At 51.3% G+C, this 22,147-nt stretch overlaps 1 protein-coding gene across 1 annotated transcript; it reads left to right on the top strand.

Moving 5' to 3' along the window:
• Positions 1-13,308: 13,308 nt before the first annotated feature.
• Positions 13,309-20,382, top strand: NKX3-2 (NK3 homeobox 2). The gene is made up of 2 exons (XM_053402816.1): positions 13,309-14,496; positions 19,017-20,382. Exons 1-2 carry the CDS (start codon positions 13,977-13,979, stop codon positions 19,562-19,564), a joined length of 1,068 nt encoding a protein of 355 aa, XP_053258791.1. The 5' UTR covers positions 13,309-13,976; the 3' UTR covers positions 19,565-20,382.
• The last annotated feature ends 1,765 nt before the right edge of the window (positions 20,383-22,147 follow it).

The raw sequence follows: 22,147 nt of genomic DNA, 5'->3' as shown, positions 1-22,147 counted from the left end.
AATAAGAGCTCTCTCGTTCACGATTTGATTGTGGTTAAGGAGACTGACCTGGTATGTGTTACTGAGACCTGGGTGGGTAAGCAGGGTGGGGTTTGTGGGGAATTAAATACACGAATCCCTGTGGACCCACATGTGTGGGAGAACAAAAAAATGTCTGGGTCCCTGCACACAGGGAGCCCCAGTAGCAGAGTATTAAACACACAAAAATAAGCAGTACAGTGAAGTGTTAAGAATGCAGGTTGTTAAACCTTTCTGTCCCATTCAGCTGCACACAGCAGCCCACCTCTTTCCACCCCTCTTGCAATGAGCAGGCCACACACTGTTAAGTGAATTTAAAATGCTTTACTTACAGATTCAAAGTTTCAGTCATTTAGTAGCAAGGAGAAACACAGGCAAAGTTCTATTGGGTAGAAAAATACAGTATATAGTTCCAGACACATGCTCTAAGCTTGGGAGCAGGCTTACAGATGTCCTCCTTGATGGATTACATGATGCAGAAAGTAAGAGAGGAATGAGAAAGGCTTCACTTCCTCCCTCTCTGGAGGAGAGGGAACATGACTTAGCTGAGTCTGTCTAGCAATACAACTCTGTGGTCCTTAACCCCTTCATTCACTAATTAGCAGTCCTGCATAGTTATGTTTGACTGCAATCTCCCACAAGGTTGGCCTTGCTCAGCTGTGCCTCCTCAGGTTACTCAGTCCTTCATCAGAGCAGGCTTGAGGGTTGGAGGGGTTGGGAGTTGCTGTAGTCTGTAGGAAATTCATCTCTCTCCGGGCTTTCTGTCCACTTGAGTGGGCATCTAGCGTGTCTGTAACTGGTGCTGGGGAATATGAACTGATTAGGGATTCTGCTGGTTTACCTGTGACTTAAAGGCACACATACCTTTATGGCTCTGGTGTGTTACAGTGAAGGAGAATGAAAAATAAAGCATTAACAATACCCAGCTTCCCCCCCCCCACAATGAGGGGGTAGTTTTTTGCTGTTATTGTGTTGCTTACTTATCTCAAAAAGGCACTTGAGTTGAATTTTTGGTAACATGTAAACAGGCAAAGTTCATTTTGGGGAATCCACCGCTGACAAACAATTGGGAGAAGAGGCAGGAGGGCCATCCTGGCAGGAGCCATGGATAGCAGGAGTGGAGCCAGGTGAAACTCAGCACTCAGGGAAGTAACTGGCTCCCAGGTCAGCAGCAACTGAGCAGGTCTTCAGACAGTTACTGACAGGGATGTGTTTCCGCCTCCAGTTTTGAACATTCCACAGAAGCAGCAACCAAGGCCTACAAGGAAATCACTTTAATGGCCCACCATTTTGCATGAAGTTCAATTAATTGGCTAATCAGTTAAAAGGCGGATCAACTTAAAAAGAGATCACCAGTCTTACTTTGAAGTATCTTGACTTGGGTCCTCTATACCCCATGCACCTATCCTGGAGAGGAAACAGTTTAGCCACAACCTGCCTTTCAACACCGTTGAGAAAATTAGTTGAAAGGACTGGTTATCCAAGCTCAGACATATGTATCGCATCACTTAAACAGTGCAGGCAATCTACATTTCCTTCTTTCTTTTTTTCAGTCCCAGGTGCCAGGAAGCAATTGAACACTACAGGGGAATGCCAGATCAATTAGGTTTTGAGTTTTATTGTGACTTGTCACACATGTGATGCAATAATTTCTCTCTAAATGTCAAAGCTCATTAATGTGAGTGAGGAAGAAGAAATACAGGAAAGGGGTAATGGTTAACAATCACATGCATAATAGTCTGTCACCATTTTCAAGTCTAAAAAAAATAATTCTGGCTCAATGCCCCAAGAAAGCAGAAAGCTGGAAGATTTTCTTTTGAGACAATTATGTCTTTAAATATAAACACAAGTGCAGAATGCTTGAGTAACAGAATCCTTATTTAATTCAGTTCTCCCAGTAATGAGACTAAATTGGTTATTTGAATCTTTTTAAAAAAGGGGGGGAAGGCTTGTTTGCTGGTGACAAAAATTATTCTGAGACATGAGCCCCACACACTCACCCATGGGTGATATAATATGAGTCTAGGCAAGGAAAGTAGGTTGTTCTGCTTTCATCACCCTGCCGGGGTGTGGAAACTGAGTGGAGTATGTTTTACGAAGAAACCCTACAGACCGAGTTTGGGCTGCTTTTCTGAAATCAGAATGTGATGCCTCTCCTCTGCGGCGTGTCGCTTTTCTCTCTGACCAGTCTCTCTCCCCCTCCTCCTCCTCCCTGCCCCCCTTTCCCCTTCTTGGACTCTTCTCTCTGTCTGTCATTTCCCTCTGGAAAGCTCCCTTCTACTGAGTCCCATATTTCATTCCCTGGCAGCCTCCACTGCCCTGCTACAGCCTCTCTTAGCTTGCTGCTAAGTTCTCCTCCCCAGTCCTCCACGGCTTTCCTGGCCCTTGCCTGTTCTCTCTCCCTCCCTCCCTCCTCACCTAGGCCTTTCTGCATTCCCTGCCCTGGCAGCATGGCCAATGGCTACTGCCAACTAGAAGAGACAAAACTGTATGGACTCGTCTGACACAAAGCATGGTAGCTTCATATGAAACATAGAAAACACACTCAGAATATGAAGGTGTTGAAAACCACCACGATGCAGATGATTCACCTCTGGGAAATGCATCTTTCTGACAATGATGATGTGTGCTCCACTTCTAATCCAAATGGCCATCTATAGGCAACTTCCTTTAATCAGATTTCAGTTGAAGAGAATGGAAGGAGAGAGGGAGCTGAAAAAGAAGAGTGTTAAAGCGGATTTACAGGGCTGGCTGGCTGGAATATATTTCAGTATCCTAAGTGCCAGAACCCAATCTTTAGCTCCAGATATGAGGTTACAAAAATGTCTTTTATTTTGCTTCCCAGCAGCTGTGGCTTTAAGCTTTTAAAGATGACAAAACAGTTTTATCCAGCACAGTCAGCAAAATTCAGACATTTATTTCCCTGAGGTTGTAAACCTCTATAAAGAATGTTTGTATTTGAGTCCCCAGCTCTTAAATGAACAAGGATCTTTTCCCTAAAAAAATAAGGAAAATAAGAAGAGAAAGATTGAAATCCTGATATTCTAACCATTTGAAGACAGGGAGCAATCCAGTACTTTCAAGTGCCATTAGTGTCAGTGGGAGAAAATGAAGGATTCTCTCTATGGCTTCTGCACGGTAAGAGCTCTGACTCTGGACAGCTGAGATCCATGGCTGATTCAGTCATTTCTGTCTTTCTTAAAATAAGGGATTTATGGGTGGTCAGTATTTAGATCAGTTGAGCCACAGTGGAACCACCCTCGTCCTGTTTTAGGCAGATATTCCATCAGTTCTTCTTTGGACTGTCATATTACACACCAGCAGTCTTTCTACTCTAGTAGGTTGGCTACATGAGATGCTTGTTTTATAACCCGCCCTTTATTGAATATTTCAGTCCCAGAGTGTTTCCCTTCCATCCAGTGGCGTAGCGTGGGTTGTCAGCACCCGGGGCAAGGCAAGTAATTTGCGCCCCCTAACCCGTGGATTTGCGCCCCCTAACCCTACAAATCTATGCCTATGAATGATGGTCCCTCTCTCTCTCTCTCTTTCTCATATTCCAATTGATTCCCATTTCCGCCGATCAATCCCCGAAGCTCTCACCCAGCGAAATTCGTGCGTAATTACGCTTCGCCATCCCTAATCTTGCCGCTTCCACCGGGAAATCATGACGGTGCGTTTCTCCTCTCCAAACTTTCCCCGGCCCTTTGCCGGCCGGCGCAGCCCTTTTGGCTACGAGCTCCCCTCCTTCTCTGCCCGCTTCCAACCCCACCTCCCCGTCCAGCCTCCCTACCTCCTGAAAAAAGGTGCCGGCGCCGAGCAGGACACCCCCAGCGGCCATCGGAGAGAGGCGGGGCCGAGGGAGGCGAGCCAATGGGCGAGGCGGGGCGGGGTAGGTGGCCACGGGGGCGGGCGCTGCCGCAGTCCTCGGGTGGGCAAGGTAGGAGCAGGCGGAGGCTGGCCGGCCGCTCTGACAATAGGGGCGGGCCGAGGGCACGACGCGGCTGGGCCCTCTGGACTCGCGCCCCCCCAGATGTTGCGCCCGGTGCGGCCGGCACCCCTGGCACCCCCCACGCTACGCCACTGCTTCCATCTGGACTGTTATAAGAAATGTAGCTGTAACTATGAAATGGGTGCTTTTTCTCTCACTCCATCTCTTCTACCTTTTGTCTTGCATATTTCAGACTGTAAACCTGAAAGTAGAGACTTTTTAAATTGAGCCACTCTGCTTGCTTTTTCACCTGTAGAGTAGGGTAAAAATCATTTAAATTACAGCTTTCTGGGAGATGGTGTTCCTAGAAATTAATTTAACAACAAAACAAGCATTGATACTGTTCCCTTCACTAGCATTACTGGGGATATTAGATGGGCCAAATGGAGGCAGATTGGATAGAGAATTGATTCTATATCTGTTGTTAGCTGCCAGGATGGTTCTATTAAGAAAAGTGAAATATTTAGAGGAGTTAAATAAGGATTTATGGTGCAGTCAAATCAAATCCATAGTGATTGCTGAAAAATTAAGGTATAGTAGAAGATGAACAAACAAATAGTTATTGGATTATGGTATAAAAACGTTTGTTTGGTACATAGCAATTGCCAACAAAATAACTCACAACCTCTGAGTCATAAAGGAAAAGAACCTGTGGAACATTTTTATGCAATCTTTCAGGACTTTTATGTTTCAGGTCCCCTTACCCACACCAGCAAAGGACATTTAGACGTCCTGAGCTACAGGACATCTCAACTATCTGAATATGAATGAACAATATGGATTCCTCAAAATTGACTTTCCATCTTTGAATGTCAGGTTTTTTTCCTTTTGTAATTTATTATTGTTATTTGTAAAATATAAATGATGGTGTTCATTTTGGGGGGAAACAATGATAATGAATAAATATTCATTTTCATATATGTACCAATGATGTGTTCTTTATATAAACGAGGACAACAATGTTCAAATGCCTCCATTGAAATATGCCACTACTTGGAAACATTAGTTACTCTTCAGCTTCCATATTGTAAGGCCCAGAGGCCAACATCCTGATAAAAATAAATAAAACAAATCTTTATGGAGGACCAAACAGTACCTCCATCTTCCACTGGAGTCAGTTTAAATTTGTTAGTCCCTGTCCATCCAGTTAATGACTCCAGTTACCTGCTCAGAACACAGCCTTGATGGATTTATAAAGCATTTCAATGGCAAGCGGGCTGCTGTGCAGGGGACATTACCAGCCCTGTGCTCAGCATTTTAGGAAGCAAGGAGCAGGTGTGCACCACACAATTTTGAACCTCACGTCAACTGATGGGCAGATGAACATGGTTTGAACTGGGGTGAAATTGGACCCATTCATGAGCCTGCAGACCAAAGGTTCCTGACCCCTGACACAAATGTTAAAAAGCATGAAGGATAATGGATACAACTGAAGCGTGTAGAACATCATAGCACAGTGTTGAAAATCTCCAGCACCATGGAAGCAATCTGCCAGTTTAGAATGGAACCGCTGAGCTATACAGCCTGTCCCATTCCCTCCAGGCAACACACAAGGATTGCTACTATTTAACCTAGAGTCCAGGTCAGAGCAGATGTGATTTCTAGAAAAATGCTCAGCAAGCAAGTCACAGCAGGCTACCAAGGGTTCTAGACCACACTCCAAGAGCTCTAAATATAGGAGGCTTCTCACTATCCAGGAAAGCTCTACTTGGCAGCACAGAGCAGACACAGGAGTGGTGGTGATGTATTTCTTTTTGGCTAACAGTTCCCAGAGCAGTAGCTGTGTTAGTCTGTTGCAGCAAAAACAACAAAAGATGTCATGGCGCTTTAAATGCCAATTTCATTATTTGCATCTTATAAAGTGTATGCTTGTCCACATAAATTGCCATAACAAAATGTGTTATTTTAAAAAAACAAATAAATCTGGTAGTCTTTGAGGTACCATAAGCCTTTATTGGCATTCTTTTTTGCCGTTGTCATCATCATGACAAGATTGGCCTTGCCTTCAAGGGGATTTTGCCCATGTTCAGTCAGACTTGTATTGAGGTCTTCCCCACAAGCAACCACAATCTACATTAAGCTGGATATTCAATTGTCCCCACAACTTCTTCATTGCTGTCAGCTCCCTGGAATACCAAAGAACTGAGCTTACTCTGGTCAGCAATAGTGAATGTGCAAGAAGGTTGTGTTGACAAATATGCAGCTGTATTTAAATCTAATTGATAAATTAACCTGTTTCAGGGCAGATGATTAAGCAACTGACATTGTCCAATCAGTCCAATAAGTTATTTAAAAATCCAACTAATAAGCGCACAATCCAGCTAAATTTAAGAACTTCTAAATCACATTGATTTCCTCAGGAGACTGAAGTTCTGTCTCTTAATTGAGAGGAAGCATCACAGGGACAGACACTGATAGGATTCTGCTACTAAGCAGCCAGTTGAACGAAAAAGAACATTGAACTTTCCCAGTCCTTTATTTAATAGCTAAAATGCTGTTGAAATAGAAATTATCAGCTGCAAGGTAATATCCCATCTTAGTGGTGCAGCAATAAAACTGCTAGCATGTTTTGCAAAAGCTAAGTAGGGTCAAATTGCGTGGGTGACCGTGTGTTGAGATTTCCGCATTGCAGAAGGTTGGACTAGATGACCCTTGGGGTCCTTTCAAACTCTACAGTTCTGTGATTCTATTCACTGGGCAACAATTTTTTACTTTTTGAATGTTGTCTAGATCTCTACAACTGATTTAGGGTATTTTTGCACTGCTGAATCAGGAAATGGCATCCGTTTCTCTCCATCAGGTCAGGTTTTTGTGCTATGTTGATTTTTAAAAAATCAGATCTTGTGACAAAATCGATTACATTTTTGTGGCATTATCAGCTTATTTTTGTCAACAAATATCATCCTAAATATGTTTTTAAGAGAAAAAAATGTTTTTCCAACAACATATATTGATTACCTGATAGAAACATTGATTACTGTAAACTGAATGGTGGGCATTGATAAAGGTAAGTACACGTAAATTGCATGTTGCTTCACCATTTTTCAAACTTCAGGGCTTGAACTTCTGTTTCTTGGAACTCCTGGAATGCTCAGCGGCAGGGAGGTCTCTCTTCAGAGTCCAACAGTAGTCAGCCATCATGACTGCGTCCCAGCGACCCTGATACCTGGTCTCCATCTCTTTCATGTCCTGATGGAATCTCTCCCCCTGCTCGTCACTCATTGAACCCAGGTTCTCAGGAAACTGGTCCATATGTGAAAATAGGTAGTGCATCTTGATGCTCATGTTGCAGCCCAGGTTTCTGAAAGCAGTCAGCATGTTGTTGACATGTTCTGCGTAGTTTCTGGCTTTATTGTTGCCAAGAAAGTTCTTCACTACCAGAACAAATGCCTTCCACGCTTCCAGTTCCACTTTGTTCATTGAGTTTCCGAACTCTGGATCTCTGATGAGCTGACAGATCTGAGGACCGTCAAAGATGCCAGCTTTCAACTTCTCCATGGTCAATCCTGGAAAAGCCTGGCACAAGTAAGTGAAGCAGTCACCGTCCTTGTCCAGAGCCTTGGTGAACTGCTTGATTAAGCCGAGCTTGATGTGCAGCGGTGGGAAGAGTATTCTGTCTCTGTCCACCAGAGGGTCGTTGATGACGTTCCTTTTTCTGCAAGGCACCAATTCCTCCTGCACAGGCCAGTCCTTCTTCGTGTAATGCTGAGCACCAATTTATGGAAGATTTCGAGGTTTTATGACTTCAAACTGATCCCTTTTTGACATAATCACCCAGAACTATCGGACCTGAATACTTCTTGTCATTAAAATAATCATTTCCAATCAAAACAATTATTCGACATGGCATTTTACCTTCACCAACTTCTAAAATGCTCCACACAAGCGTACATGTGAACAAAAACGTAAAAAACCGACATGTGGCTATAGCTCAAAAACTTGACCTGATTGAGCAAAACCAATGTGATTTTTTGATTCAGCGCATCAGATTCGTCCTAAATCAGCTGAAAAAATGCAGACAACAAATTTGTTGTTGACCAGTGTTATCCTTCGCCCCACTCCGCTTCAGAAGGCAGTGATAGCCATATGCCTCTAGGTGGCGCACAATATCTATTTGTGTCTATGTATTGGGGACGGGCTGTTTTTTTCCAAATACACTCATTGGGTACTGAGTGTTTCGGCTGTCTGCTCGGATTAAAAAGGTTGATCTTCCGAAACAAGTTGAGTTATATGCGCGGTTGATATTCCCCCATCCAAGTGTCCCTATTTTCCAGGGGCGTCCCTGATTTCCCGGTTTCTGATCTGATTCTCGAACGTCCCGCTTTTCCTTAGGACATCCCTATTTTCATTTGAGAAATGTTGGAGGGTATGGAGTTATCCGACCCTGGATCCGTCTGAAGGCAATCCTGTAAAGCGAATGTTTTTTTTAATGTGTGGTGTTTTATTGTGTTTTCATTTGTGTTGGAAGCTGCCCAGAGTGGCTGGTGCAACCCAGTAAGATGCGTAGGGTATAAATACTAAAATTACCATTCTGGAATGGGACGTCCCTATTTTCATCGGGGAAACGTTGGAGGGTATGGAAATATATGAGGACGGACACAGATCAAGTGCTTCCTTACTTGCATGGGAAGCAATTCATGCGCTTCACATCCCACCTCAGCATGAGCATAGCCAGAATTTTTGTTGCGGGTGGGCAGAACTTCAGATAGCTATGTGTTTTTTATTGACTGGGGGGGGGTGTTGCAGCGACCCCTCCCTGCCTCCCCTTAGCTACGCCCAGGCACTTCAGCGCCTTCCGCCTGCCAGCCCTGCAGTTAGCGACCAGTGACCGGGAGGTGGGGAGACAGAGCTACCTTTTCACTCTACCTGCCGACTCAGATAGCAAGGACTATTTTTAACCCACGGTCTCATCCCTTTCAGCCCGGCCCTCATCCATGCCAGCACCGTACCTAAACCACCAGGTTACTGTGCCAGAAGAACCCTCCCGCTTTAGATCTTCACAAAAAAGGAGGGGGGGAATCTGATGGGAGATTTCCCCTCTCCCTTCAAGTCTACCTTGTGCAGCTGGATCCTTCCTATGCCCCTTTACGCAGGAGTAAATCTCTCTGAAGTCAATGGGAGTCTCCAATGAAAAAAGCGCGAGTAGAGTGCAGCCTTAGATGCTCACGGCCACATGTCTCTCCTTCTCCCTTGCCATGTGAGCATCCCTGGCTCAAAGAAAGAGGGGGAGGGTTGGAGGCGGACACCCAGGTCGGATCTAGCTTCCTCTTCCGTCCTCTAGCTATGGATTAGCATCCTGATAACAGCCCAGTCCGAAGTCATGCTGGAGCAGCCAAATCCACAAGGTCAAAAACGGATACACCTCTGTGCGTCTCAAGGGAAGTCAGACCACTGGTCCATTTAGTTCAGTATTGTCTACACGCACCAGGTGTGGGGGACCTTTTCGGCCGCCTGACGTTGCTGGACTACAACTCCTATCATCTGTGACCATGGCCATGCTTGCTGAGGCTGATGGGAGTTGGAGTCTGGCAACAGATGACCGGCCAAAGGTTCCCCGCACAAGTCTACACGACCTAGCAGCGGCTCTTTGGGGCTCCAGAGGAGGTGCTGGGGGTTGGGTTTGGTGGGACCTGCTCTATCGCTGAGCTGTGGAAGAAAGGCATCGCTGGAACCGCCTGCTCCTGTTGCCGGGAAATGATTTCTCCTTGCATTTAGCGAGTGTGATTTTGACACCAAAATTTGGGACACGCCAAAACTAAAGCCTTGCGGGTGGTGTTGGTTGCAAGGATAGAGCTGAGTAGGCGTTTAAGGTTGCAGTGATGAACGCTTGCTAAGGCGGAAGGAGGATTCTGGGTCACCAAACATTGGGAATCAGGAGTAGCCCTTGTTCTATTTGTTCTAGATCAGGCATCCCCAAACTCGGCCCTCCAGATGCTTTGGGACTACAATTCCCATCATCCCTGACCACTGGTCCTGTTAGCTAGGGATGATGGGAGTTGTAGTCCCAAAGTATCTGGAGGGCCGAGTTTGGGGGTGCCTGTTCTAGATGTTGTAGTTGATGAACCCAGCCCTGGGATCACGTGTGTGACGAAGGGCGGGCTAGAAATTTGTTTATATATACCCAGCTTGATTGTTTTTTAAAAAACCCTCTTAAAGCCGTTTACAAAAACGAAGGAAATCCATCCAGTTGCATTTCTTATATGGCTTTCTTTCGAGTACAGATGAGCGTCTTCCCCCATTGAAATCAATGGGGATCCAAACGTGTTTGGCTCGCGTGTCTTTTTAGGCGAGTCTGGGTTGCCTAAATTCTGGGCTGTCGTGGGTGCGACCTTGGGGTGGGCCCTCTCCACGCGGCAGGCCTTGATCTTCCTTCTCCCGCCCGACTTGGCCAACAAAGGTGACCCGATCCGAGGCACGTTTTTCTCGGGAGCAAGTCCCCGCGTGCCCAGTGCCACGAAGCGTGGGGCGAGGCCATCTTCCTCTGCCGGCTCTGCCCCGATGCCCCCCACTCTTCCCCCTCCTTCTTAGGCTGCTGGCAGGGAATGGCGGAGACGGGCGACGGGGCTGGTCAGAAGAGAACATGGCCTCTTGGGAGGCGGCCTGCTTCCCACAGCTGACCACCATCCAGGTGCCTCTGGGAAGCCCGCCCGCCGGCCGGACCCGAGAGCCCCGCAGCCCCTTCGCGCGGTTTTCCTCAGCGACTGGCCTCGGGACTCAAAGCCGGCCCTTTCCCTTTCACAAGGGCCCGAGTTCCGAGAGAGCGCTTCCCTTCTCCGGCCCTAAATCTCCCAGCATGATCCAGCTTCACTGGGCGATCGAGGAGGATCCACTGGCGGCGACGGGGAGCTCCGCGCCCATCCACTCGCTCTGTACACCTCCCTCGCGCGCCTTTTCCACTAAACAAAACACTAAAAGAAGCCTCTTCTCCTGTCAGGGCTGCGCCTCTCGATCTTTGGGGCTGCCCTTTTGGGAACCTTTTCCTGCCCTGCAAGAGCCTTTCTGAGGCGACCATGCCCAGCGCGAGAGCGGAGAGCGAGCCGCAGCTTCGCCAGGAGCCTGAGGCGGCCTCTTGGCCGAGGTGTTCCCTTTCCTGAGGCGGGCGGGCTCCGTCTCTTTCGGGGCCTGCGCCTCACCTCAGAGACCCCTTCCCCGGTCACGTCAAGGCCGGCTGAGGAGGAGCAGGCGAGGGCGGGATGGCTCGGCCATCTCTTCCTCGCGGGTTTCAGTCGGGCCTTTTCTCATCCCCACCTTGTTGACCTCTGAGCGAAACACCCACCCACTTTAGGCTTTGGCCGCTGTTGTCGTTCCAGCCCCCTGAATAACTGACTGGGTGCCCTCCGCAAACGGGGCCCGGGCCTTTGGGCGAGTTCCGAAGCCGCCGAGGCCCACCGAGAGGCGGCGGGCAGAGGACGAGAAGGAGAGGCCTCCCTGAGCCCTGAACCGCGCCGCCTGCCAGCCAGGCTTCTCCTCGCGGCCTCCGGGGCTTCGGGCGACTCTCCCGCCTTCCCCGGCAGCCCGCGGCGACCTTCAAGCGACGGTTCGCTCTGCAGGGAAAGGGCGCGGAACCTGGTCGGTTAGGCTCCCCTCTTGTCATGCGCCCCGCGGACAAAATGGCGCCCCCGCCTCGCCCGGCGAGAAGGAGCGAGTGAAGCTGGGCCTGGGGCTCCGCTGCCCGCCTGGCGGTCGCCTGCCCTGTCCTCGGGGCTGGGCTGCCCGGGCCCCTCACAAGGGCCGGACTCTTAGCTCCACGGGACCTTGGCCTCGCCCGGGGTCCCGCCTGCAGCTCCCTCCTGAGCGGGAAGGAAAAGGCGCTTGGCGCCTCGCCTCTGGGAGGCCTTTCGAGGGCTCAGGACAGGCCCGAAGGACGGCTCTGGAGTGGATCGCCTAAGGTCCAAGATGGACGCGGGGCGGGTGAAGCAGTTTAGTTTGACCCGCCCCTGGTTGGAGTTGCTCCTATTTGTGCGTATTTACACCCCTCGCCTGCTCCCTGCCCTCCTTTAGATGGAGCCCCCGAATAGCATTTTTTTTTGCTGCTGCTGCTCTCACACACCAAGGTCAAGCTGACCCCCAACTTTCCTTAGGCGTGCAGCATTTTGAAACACCCCAAAAGTCGCATCCCCCATCCCTGTCGCCCCTACTTTTTGCATTCTCCACCCCCCCGCAGGCTTTTATCGATTGTGCCTTCTTCCCCTGGGCTTCTTCCACCTCGAGTCTGTTTCCTGCACGTCCCCGCAGAGACCTCGCAAAAATGATTTTCCTTTGCAGATCTGTTTGCATGCAACAAGCGTCGGAGAATGGTTGCACATTTTGAGAAATGTTGGGCAGCTGAAGCGAGCGAAACCAGCATTTCCCCCGGGACCAGATCACTTTATTTCAACGCCTGGCTTTCTCGTAACGCGTGTACTCGACACACTTGGAAAGTTCTCTGAGAGTCGCCAAGCTGCCCCGGGTTGCGAATGGGAAACAGAAGAGCTGCGTCTCCAGGGAGTGTAAAGAAGGAAAGCCATCGCCATACGAGCTACATTAAGAATTATTGTTTTTTAATTGGTTTACAAGCTCTTATTATGAAAGCTCAGGTTCAGAATCGAGCTCAAAGTTGCGTCCCGTTGGTTTCAGCGTGAGAAGTTGCTCTTAAGTTTCCCCATTGGAATCCGGATCACGCTCTGACTTTGTTGGCCTTTAAGGTACCGCAGGACTTTGGAGTTTTCATCGGCTTGCAGAAGTCGCTTTCCATGCTTCCAGGAAGCAGGAAGAGCGAGATTTGTTCCTTCTCTATTGGCCTTGTCATGAATTATCAATAATCAAAGACACTCTCTGATTACTAATGATGCGTCCAGTTAATCATCTCTATGGTAATTTTTTTCTTTCACTGTGCTAGCAGGGGCTTCAGATGCAACGAATGAATACCACGCTGGAAGGATCTATCTATCATCTATCCATGACGGGGGAAATAGCTGTCGCAAAACTGATTAAAAATAATTCACTGAAATTCATCTTTGATATAACATCATCGCCACGACAAAACTGACCTCATCTGATAAAATTGCCTAACAGGGAAACATTTGAAGGCCCATCATCTTAATATCGAAGCACCTAACTGCATATCCGAGGTGGGATTATACAGAAATACATTAAATCAACCATTTCAAAGCTACACAGGGAGAGAAAATGTTTGCAACCTAGAAAAAACGTTGCACTCGACTGGAGGGGGAAATTAAACGGTTTCCATTAGTTTCCCCAGGTTCGAGGCAGATCTCGCCCCCTCCCCACCCGCCCCCCGCGCGCGATTGGTTCGTTTTGCAAAAGACATTTCCCTCGGCGCAGTTTGACAGCCGCGTCCCTTCGCCGCTTACTCAGAAGTATGTCTCCCTGAAGTTGAGCGAGTACAGGATCGTGAGCACAGGGAGCTGCAGCTAATAGTTTTCTCGCGGAGCGAAAGGCAGCGAAGCCAGCGCGCGGTGCCTCGGCTGGGAAAGGGTTAACGGGCAGCGCTGGTCCGGGACCCCCAACTCGCGCCCAGATCGCTTTGCCTGGAAAAAATTAACAACTTCTTCGGGCTGCGGTGAGAGCCAATCAGGCGGCTCCCGGGGCAGAGCCCTGCCCAATGGGAAAGGCCGGCCCGGGAGCTGTCACTCACGGGAGAGGAATGACAGCTGGGCTCGCCTGAAAAAGGCCGAGGAGGGGAGAGGAAAGAAACAGAGGTGGAGGGGAACGACGGGGAGGGCCTGCCGAGGGGGGACCGGAGCCTGAGGAGCCGCGCCGAGCGGGCGCGAGCGCGAGCGCCCCAGGCAGACCCGACGCCTGCCGGGCTCTTTATGGGAAGAGCGCGCAGGACGCCCCGGGGCCCCGACGGCGCCGCCGCCGCTGCTGCTGCAGCCCGAGGAGAGGCGATGCGCTCGCCCAGCTGAAGGGAGGCTTCCCGCTGGAGAAGGCGCCCTAGGAGCGGGCGAGGGGCGGGGGCCGGAGACCGATGGCGGTGCGCAGCAGCAGCACCCCTGCCCCGACGCCCTTCTCCATCCAGGCCATCCTCAACAAAAAGGAAGAGCGGGGTGCGCGGGGCTTCCTGCAAGGCCGACTGCAGCCGCCCGCAGGGGGCGCCTCCGCCAGCCCCGACGTGGCGCCCGCCTGCTGCTGGAGGCTCTTCGGCGACGAAGCCGCGGCGCTGGCCGCGGCGCTGCAGCAGCACCAGCCTGCCTCCGCCTTGGCCCCCGCGGCTTCCAGGGCTCCCGGACTCGCCGTCTGGGACTCCGACTCGGTCCTGAGCGAGGAGCAAGAGGGCGACAAGGAGGAGGACGACGACGACGAAGAGGACGACGACGAGGACGGCAGCAAATCGCCCGCGGCCTCCCGGAGGCCACGAGAAGGGCAGTCCTCTGGTTCCGGCGCCCGGTCGCTGTCGGAGGGCTCGGGCAGGGAGCCGCCGGGACAGGAGCTCCAGGAACGGTCCCCGGAGGGTCTCAGCGACATTGAGCTCTCAGCCCGAATCTCAGGTACGCAGAGATTACGCGGGAGTCCCAGGGTGGAGTTTGCGCTTTTGAAATCCGGATTAAAATGGCCAACCCAAGGCGCTTTGCTCGCAGGAGCTGATTCCCGGAAATGCCAGTTCCGCGGCACCTATTAAGCACGAATTGGAATTGCAGGGCAGGGGCGGGGGGGATGAGAATATCCACCCTAAATCATCGCGTGTTAACACAGAGAAACACGCACTCTCCGTGTGCCAAAGGAACGAATCTGCCCCACTGATCGGGAGACGCCAGTTAGCCTGTTAGGGCCGCTTTAGAGTTCCACTTTGAGCGAGAAGATCCCTGCCCTAGGAAACATGCTGTAGGGGGAACGATCCAACTCCTATTTTAACGCTGCAGTCCTTTGCACACTTACACCTGGATCTAAGGCCCACTGCAGTGCACTTAGACTTGGTCCCGAACGCCCGCGCGTAAGAGTGCGTTGTTTGCCCGAATGGGAAAGAGAATTTAGCACTACTGACTGCGTCTCGCTCTCTCCTGCTGCTCATGGTGGACAAACTCGGGCTGAGGCCACAGAATTCTGGACCCTTCCAGCTTGTGGCCCAGGGAGTCGTGTTTTTTACTGCTTTCTCCATAAAAAGCGCCGTGCATGTCCTCAATAGGCGAGTAGAAGTTTTTACTGTAGCTCTCGTCCCGAAGGCTTAAGTGTATTTTACGATTGCCTTTGTTTAAATAGTGCATCTCAACGTTACAAGCAGAGTCTATTGATGTTCAAGGCCACAACCCCCCTCCGCCCAAAAGAGAAATCTCTTTAAAAATATTAATTAAATAGGTCACGATCTTCAGGTCTCGCACCTTGCTACATTTTAAATGAAACCTTTCAGCGCCTTGGTTATTCAAAGCTTAGGGCCAGTTGCTTTTAAAACACTGGAGCACTTTTAAAACACTGGAGCATAAAGTTGCAGCTTATTTATTTTCGTTTTTACTTTGTCCGTGTCTCTTGCAGTCCTGCAAACACAAGCGCTAATCTCCACTAAAATTACGGTGATGCGGACCTTTATAATCCCATCTTCCCGAACTCCACTCCCAACTTTATTATATAGAAATCTGTTTCTTTTTAATCCATAGCATTTCACTTAATTCGTCTACAGCACAACCCTAGGCAGAAATCCTATACAGAAATTGCTTCCGTTCAGTTCAGTGGGGTTAAGCGGGCACAGATAAGACTGCAGCATTAGGCTAGACAGTGAGTCCATCACCCGCTCGCCATATTCTGTAGGCCCCGGACCTGGAGGCAGGCTGCAGGCCCTCCGTCCCAGAGAGCAACTGGCCTAGAGCCTCTTAGACTTTCGCTTGAAAGCGGCGACTCTCCTCGTTTCCTCAACCCCAAGGCGGCTTCTCTGGACGCAGACTTCGGGATGCGATCCAAAGGATGCGAATTTGGTGGCAAAATCCGGGGCGAGGAGTCCCACTGCCTGGTACCCACTTACATGGAGACCCGGTTCCTAGTCCACGTGCCCGGGGGGGCCGTGCTATAGGGCGCCTTTCCTGCGGGAAGAAGCAGCATCTTCGGGGCAGAGCCATTACTGAGAGCCGCACCCCACCCCAAAAAAGAAGTCAATTTGTTCCTTCCGGCCTACTCCGGAAACCATGCAGAGGGCTGTTTTACTCCAGGCAGTTTCCCAGCCTTCAAGGGCGCTTGTTGGCCTGGTGGCCATTGCGGAAGAACCGAGGCTGGCAGGCCGGGCGAGGTCTGGGAGCAAAAGGACCCGCGGGCATGGACGTCCAGGAACGGAGGAGAAGCAAGTTTATTTCAGCCTCGAGGGCGGGAATAATAGCCCTAAAAACAAGAGCAGTAACCCCGCGATCCAGCCCAAGCTGCGGGCTTTCGAGCCTAGTCAGTTCTTAAGCGGAGTTGCGCGCATACTTCAGACTTTTGCGTGGAACTCCTGCGCTTAACTTCGCCGCCTTGCGTCCCGAATTTTTGTTTTCGTTTTTTTAATGTAAGCTTTGAGGTGCAGCTTTCATAAGGCAGGATCGTGCCTCTGAATGAGGATCCATTGCCGCGGGGAGAAGGGGAGGGCAGCCGCCTCCGTAGATTAGTGGGAAAGCAAGCAAGTGATATTTATTTGCGGGAGGCGGCTAAAATCCCTTTTCAGTTGCACGGTTCCAGGATTTCCAGTCACGTGAGGCGAATTAAATTTCATGTAAGGGATACTTTGGCCGGTCCGATCCACAACCTCATTAAGCCCTACGTAGTACTGAGCACGATTTTAAGATCAACGGAGCTCTAAATACTTCGGTTAATCCGTATTGAGACTCGCAAGGTCAACCAAAACAATAATTCAGCTGCAGCCATTGAAACCGCTTGTGCCAGAGTATTTTGCTCTCTGTCCTGGGGACGAGCCCAATAGTGCTGCTTACTCCCGTGTAAAACACAGACGCAGATCCTCCTAAATGCTTCTAGGCCCACCGCCGTTGCTTCTTTTGGGGTTTTCACGCCTGTGGCCGGATGTGGCGTGGCCTTGAGTGGGCTCGGCTCTCCGAAGCCTTTCCCTGCCTGCTTTGCCAACTGGGCTTGCCTGCCGGGTCGCCGGGACTGGGGCTTCCCTCCTAACTCCGCGACAGTCCAGTTGCCGACTTTCCTGCGTGAGTGAAAGAGAAAGTCTTTCTCCGCCCTGCGCTGAACTCGATGGGGGGGGTGACCTCTATTTGGCGCTGTAGGTGGAGCCCACCCACCCCAGCCCCGTTTTGAGTGCAGGGCCGGAGGACAGGTATCTCACTGAGACGGGAATCAGGTGTCCCCTGGGAGGGACGGGCGATTTTGGTTTGGTCCCCCTCCCCGGGATTCCCGAAGGAGGCCTTCCTCCTTGCCTCCCCCTCCTCCTGGCTTTGCAGGCTCGCGGTTGGTCTGCAGGAGCCTCCATCCCAACTCCAGAGGCAGCACCAGATAAAACTAGGGGCGCGGCGGCGGGGGGGGGGGGACAGAAGGGACAAAGTATATGTCTAGGTGTGAAGTTGCATCCCATATGTTAGGGTCTCAAAGAAAAATGACTGCATATTAATGACAAGACTCCAGCAATTGGGCGGGGGGCGAGTTCTTTTGGGGGTAGGGGAGGCGGCAGGGATGCAGAGCCTCTGCTCTCCAGTTCTGCCCCTTCAAAGGACGTCGTGGGTCCCTATCCTGCCTGGTTCCGAGGTCTTCCTCCTTCCTGGATGAGCCAGGGACCCGGCCCAACTCCGTGCCAGTATTTATATCCCGCTTTTTGACGACAAAGCAAACGCGGCTTGTCAGTTTGTGGCGAAACAAATTAAAATGCCGTCCGAACAGCGAAAAAAGGCAATCCAGCATCGACGATAATGCGCTCGGCCGAAAGCGTGTCTGAGGCGAAATAGTCTCGAGAGCCGGTTCCCAGAGCCCCTCTGCGAGCTCTTGTGCCCCCTCGAAGTCCTTGTTCGAGCCCGGTCTCTCTTCCGGCCTTCCTCCAGCCACTCTGCTGACCGGCAGGCCGATCTCCTCCGGCCCGTTCCCGTGGCCCTGGCGGGTCCCTCCAGGCTTCCCCCGAAGCGCCTGGTCTGGCGGTGCTCCGCTTAGATCCTTATACAGGCTTGGGTGGTCTGTCGAAATGCCGCGGGGTTTAATCCCAGGCCGAGCGAGTCTCCTATAGGGCGCTCGCCTTGGGCTCTTTTCCCAAATGAAAGCCTGTTCCCTGAAAGCGGAGTGGGAGCCGCTGTCCGGAGCCCGACGCCCGCCTGCGACAGCCTTGCGTCCAGGCGGGCTTATTTCGAAGCCAGTCTCTCGGGGTCAAGGGACGCAAGCTGTTTGAAATGGCATTTCTCCCTCTATTTACTGGGGTGCTGACAACCGACTGTGGTTTACGACGGCCGGCGGCCTTTGATCCGAATCCTGTTTCTTTCAGAGTCAAGCGTCATGTGGGATCCGAGGCGGGAAGGGTGGCCGCGAACCACAAAACACAGGCCTGGGCGTTGGGTGTTTCGAATGTCGCTCCGTCGCCCGTCCTAAGCAGAAGTGCTAGCGAAGGGGCGAAGGGGAGGCTCACTTCGAGCTCACTTCGAATCAAACGGACTTTGGCTCTCCATGCTTTCTGAGTGTTTCTCAGAAGATCCTGCATTTCTGGCCAACTCTGGTTCCAAACCCGTGTTACTATAGTATTGTGATTTACTCTCGAATGCGACTGGGTCACTGCGTGGGCATTTCAAAGGCACAAAGAAGAGGACTGGGTTGAGATGTGCAAGTTAAAAATGTGTGTGTGTGTTTCTGCGTGACACACATACACGAGAAATTTGCTTTTCTCTGCCTCTCTCTGACAAACACCCGACCCCTTTGTGCCTCTCCAAATCCGAAACGTCGCCCCTGCGCCGGGTGCTGCCAATGGGTGCGAGCCTTTGAAAAGACGACAGTGGGATCCCCGCCGTGTGCGCTCCGGTTTGAGTCGGGTGTGGGTGGCGAGGGCATTTTGGGGGTCCCCCAGCGCCCCGCCTCTTCTGATTCTGGATTGTTTGTGCCTCCCCCCTGTTTCCCTCAGATCGCAGCCATCCTTACGAGCTCGAGGAAGAGCAGAGCAACAGCAGAGGTGGCGGTAAGAGCTCCAAGGCTCCGTCGGAGGAAGACGAGGCGGCGGCAGCAGCAGCTGGGTCCGGCTCGGCCCCGATGGCCGCTTCGACGGCAGCTCCGAAGCCGCGAAAGAAGCGCTCCCGGGCGGCCTTTTCCCACGCGCAAGTCTTCGAGCTGGAGCGACGCTTCAACCACCAGCGCTACCTGTCCGGGCCCGAGCGCGCCGACCTGGCCGCGTCGCTCAAGCTCACCGAGACGCAGGTGAAGATCTGGTTCCAGAACCGGCGCTACAAGACCAAGCGGCGCCAGCTGGCCGCGGATCTGCTGTCCTCGGCGCCGGCCGCCAAGAAAGTGGCTGTCAAGGTGCTAGTCCGGGATGACCAGAGGCAGTATCACCCGGGCGAGGTCCTCCGGCCGCCGCCCCTCCTCTCCCTCCAGCCATCCTACTATTACCCCTATTATTGCCTACCGGGCTGGGCGCTCTCCGCCTGCGCCGCGGCCGCCGGAGCCACGCAGTGAGGGGGACTCCCTGCCCTCGATCCAGGCTGGATTAAGAGCCGTGGCTTCGGACTAAGGCAAATGGACGAGACCGGGAGGGCGGGCGGGCAGGCGGGGGGCGGGGAGCAGGGGCAGAGGAGAACTGCACCCTGACCCGCTGCCTCTGAACCCCAAAGAACATCGTTATTTCATCTGCCCCTCCCCCATGTCTTTTGGTCTTCCAGCGAAACTCCAGCGGAGCCTCCCCGACGGGGCTGGATGAATGTAGGGCAGCCTCCGCTCCACGCTTCTCTTTCTTCGAGGCGGCAAAAGGGTGAGGTTTTGCCCAGCACGCACCCCAGAACAGCGCAAATAAATCCAAACCTATTTTATGCCTCGGCGCAACCCCGCCGGAAGTTCTCCGGCGCGAACTGGCCCCCTTGGGCACCGGAGGAGCCGCCGCCTGTGAGTCCCCGCTGCCCATTCACTTCCATGGGCCTTGCGCTGGGTAACTTCCCGCTGGATCGCGCCCGGTATCTTCGAGGCGATGATGGAGAGGATTTGGGAGAGTTGATATTTTAGCACTTTGCGGTTGTATTAAATTGTTGTTATTATGATAATTATTTTTATATTCAATGTGAATATTTTAGTCGGGCCTGCGGGGGTGGGGTGGGAACCCTCTAAAGGGAGTTTCAGTACTATTCAGTGTCTTCTCGTGTCTCTTAGCTGTCTCAGTTTCCCAGCAAACCTCGCTGTCATTCTCTCTGGTGGACGCCTGCATATTTGTGAATATTTGTTTGTTAATCCGTTCCCCTGTACCTATTCTTTTTTTAATTTATAAAGTTCAGTTTAACTCCTGACTATTGTCTCCTTTTTCTACGACTGGCCTTGATTCTCAGGCCCAGTTTAGTCGGACTTACCACCGAGTAATATTAGTTAGAGGACCCTTTCCTGGGTGAATGCTGCTCGGTGTGATTCCTGTAAGCGAAAAGTCACATTATATGGGGGGGTTAGCCCTGCTATGAATATAGTGGAACCTGTTTCCGAGTAAAAATGATAGTTTCCGGCTTCAGTTTCCTTGTCTCGGAAGCAAACGTGTTCAATTTTGGATCGCTAAGAAGTTCGGCCCATGACAATGTGGCCTTTAGCCCGGATCTGCTTGAAAGTTAATCTGTAGGTGCTCAACGAAGTTTGGTTCGGGTCCATTAGGTGTAGAATCCTCCCTACCTTTCCCCACAGTGAAGTTCGTCTTTCCTGGGTTGTGGATCATTCAACTGAATGCCTCCACATCGCCCGCCGCTGTGACTCCATTTCCATTTTCCATAGCAAAGTCAACGGCAGTGCCAATGTCTTCATACACGAGGTCTGTATTTTCACGGGCCACCCTACTTCTGTGAGGGCACGATGTGTGTGTGTGTGTTCTGTTTTAACTGTTTTTAATTCTAAAATTTAAATCGTTGTAACCCTCCCTGGCATCTGCTGGTGAAGGGCGGGCAATAAATTTAATAATAATCTTGATCCATTCCCTGCAAACCTTTGGGTAAGAGCACTTATGAAAAGAGGATGGGCTGCCCAAGCCTCTGCTTTTGAAACCAGGTGCCACCCTCAAGGTTTCTTGCATGTAGAGATAGCGAGATTTTATATACAGCATAGCTGCATCCTCTTCCTCCCACTGTACACACACACACACACACACACACACACACACACACACACACATATGAGTGGGCTGCGTTTCTCCCGAGGCTAACTAGCTGTGAAAGGTTTTTTTTCGCATCTCGGCTGACAGTAGCTAAAGGAGTCGCGAGAAAATGGGCAGACTCCGAGCGAGGACGCAACGCACGTCTACACAAATTGCTGGGTGGCGGAAGTGTGTCGTATGGACACCTGAGAGAACTTGTGCTTGAGATCATCTGAGCAACTGGGGCCAAAGGGCAGCTATTTGGGGTTTGCCTATTAGCTTCGGGGAAGCGCCGACGTGTCCCACACGTTGGCCCAACAGGGGCTAACCTCGCGGGGCTTGGTGAGGAATTCATGGCCATTTAAACAGTGAGGCAATTGTACCGGGTTTCTTTCTTTCTTGATGCCCTTTGACAAGCATCCAAGCAAGCGCCTTGATTGGATGCTGCTTCTCTTAGCACAATGTATTAATAAGTACATTAACAAGTACTATCCTCTGTGGGTGCGTGTGGGCGTAGGTGTGCCATTCCCTCCCCCCGTGTGTGTGTGTACACACCCAACCACCCTTGAAGAGTCACTTGGTGGGAAGCTTCCAGATTTTGAACGAGTCTCCCTCCAAGTTCCTGCTCCGGCCCCATCAACGCTGAGTTTCTCTCCTCCAAAATTAAGCACCAGGGGAATGCATTTGCGGGGAGAGCGCGGCCGGCTCGCGGAGAGGGATTGTTGCGCCCGCAGCTGAGCCGGTGATTGGACGGTTTCGTTGCGCGCGAAGACGCCCATGACAGAGCCCTGGATGTCTCCATCCCCAGGGCGTCAGACTTCGGAGAATAAGGATTCCCACTGCCATTTATCCCATGAGGTTTCAGACCCACCAGATCTCCGCAAGAGCGGACTTCACCCCTTACCTCCAAGGTTCAAAATCCTTAAGGCTGCAAGCTTTAGATG

This window comes from Podarcis raffonei, chromosome 9 (assembly GCF_027172205.1).
Source record: "Podarcis raffonei isolate rPodRaf1 chromosome 9, rPodRaf1.pri, whole genome shotgun sequence".
Taxonomy (NCBI): Eukaryota; Metazoa; Chordata; class Lepidosauria; order Squamata; family Lacertidae; genus Podarcis; species Podarcis raffonei.
This window is presented reverse-complemented; position numbering and strand designations above follow the sequence as displayed.

Excerpts from the sequence above, each read along its gene's own strand:
- NKX3-2 (XM_053402816.1), top strand. The coding sequence starts at position 13,977 with ATGGCGGTGCGCAGCAGCAGCACCCCTGCCCCGACGCCCTTCTCCATC. Across the intron at positions 14,497-19,016 it reads GCTCTCAGCCCGAATCTCAG|ATCGCAGCCATCCTTACGAG; the intron begins GTACGCAGAGAT and ends TGTTTCCCTCAG.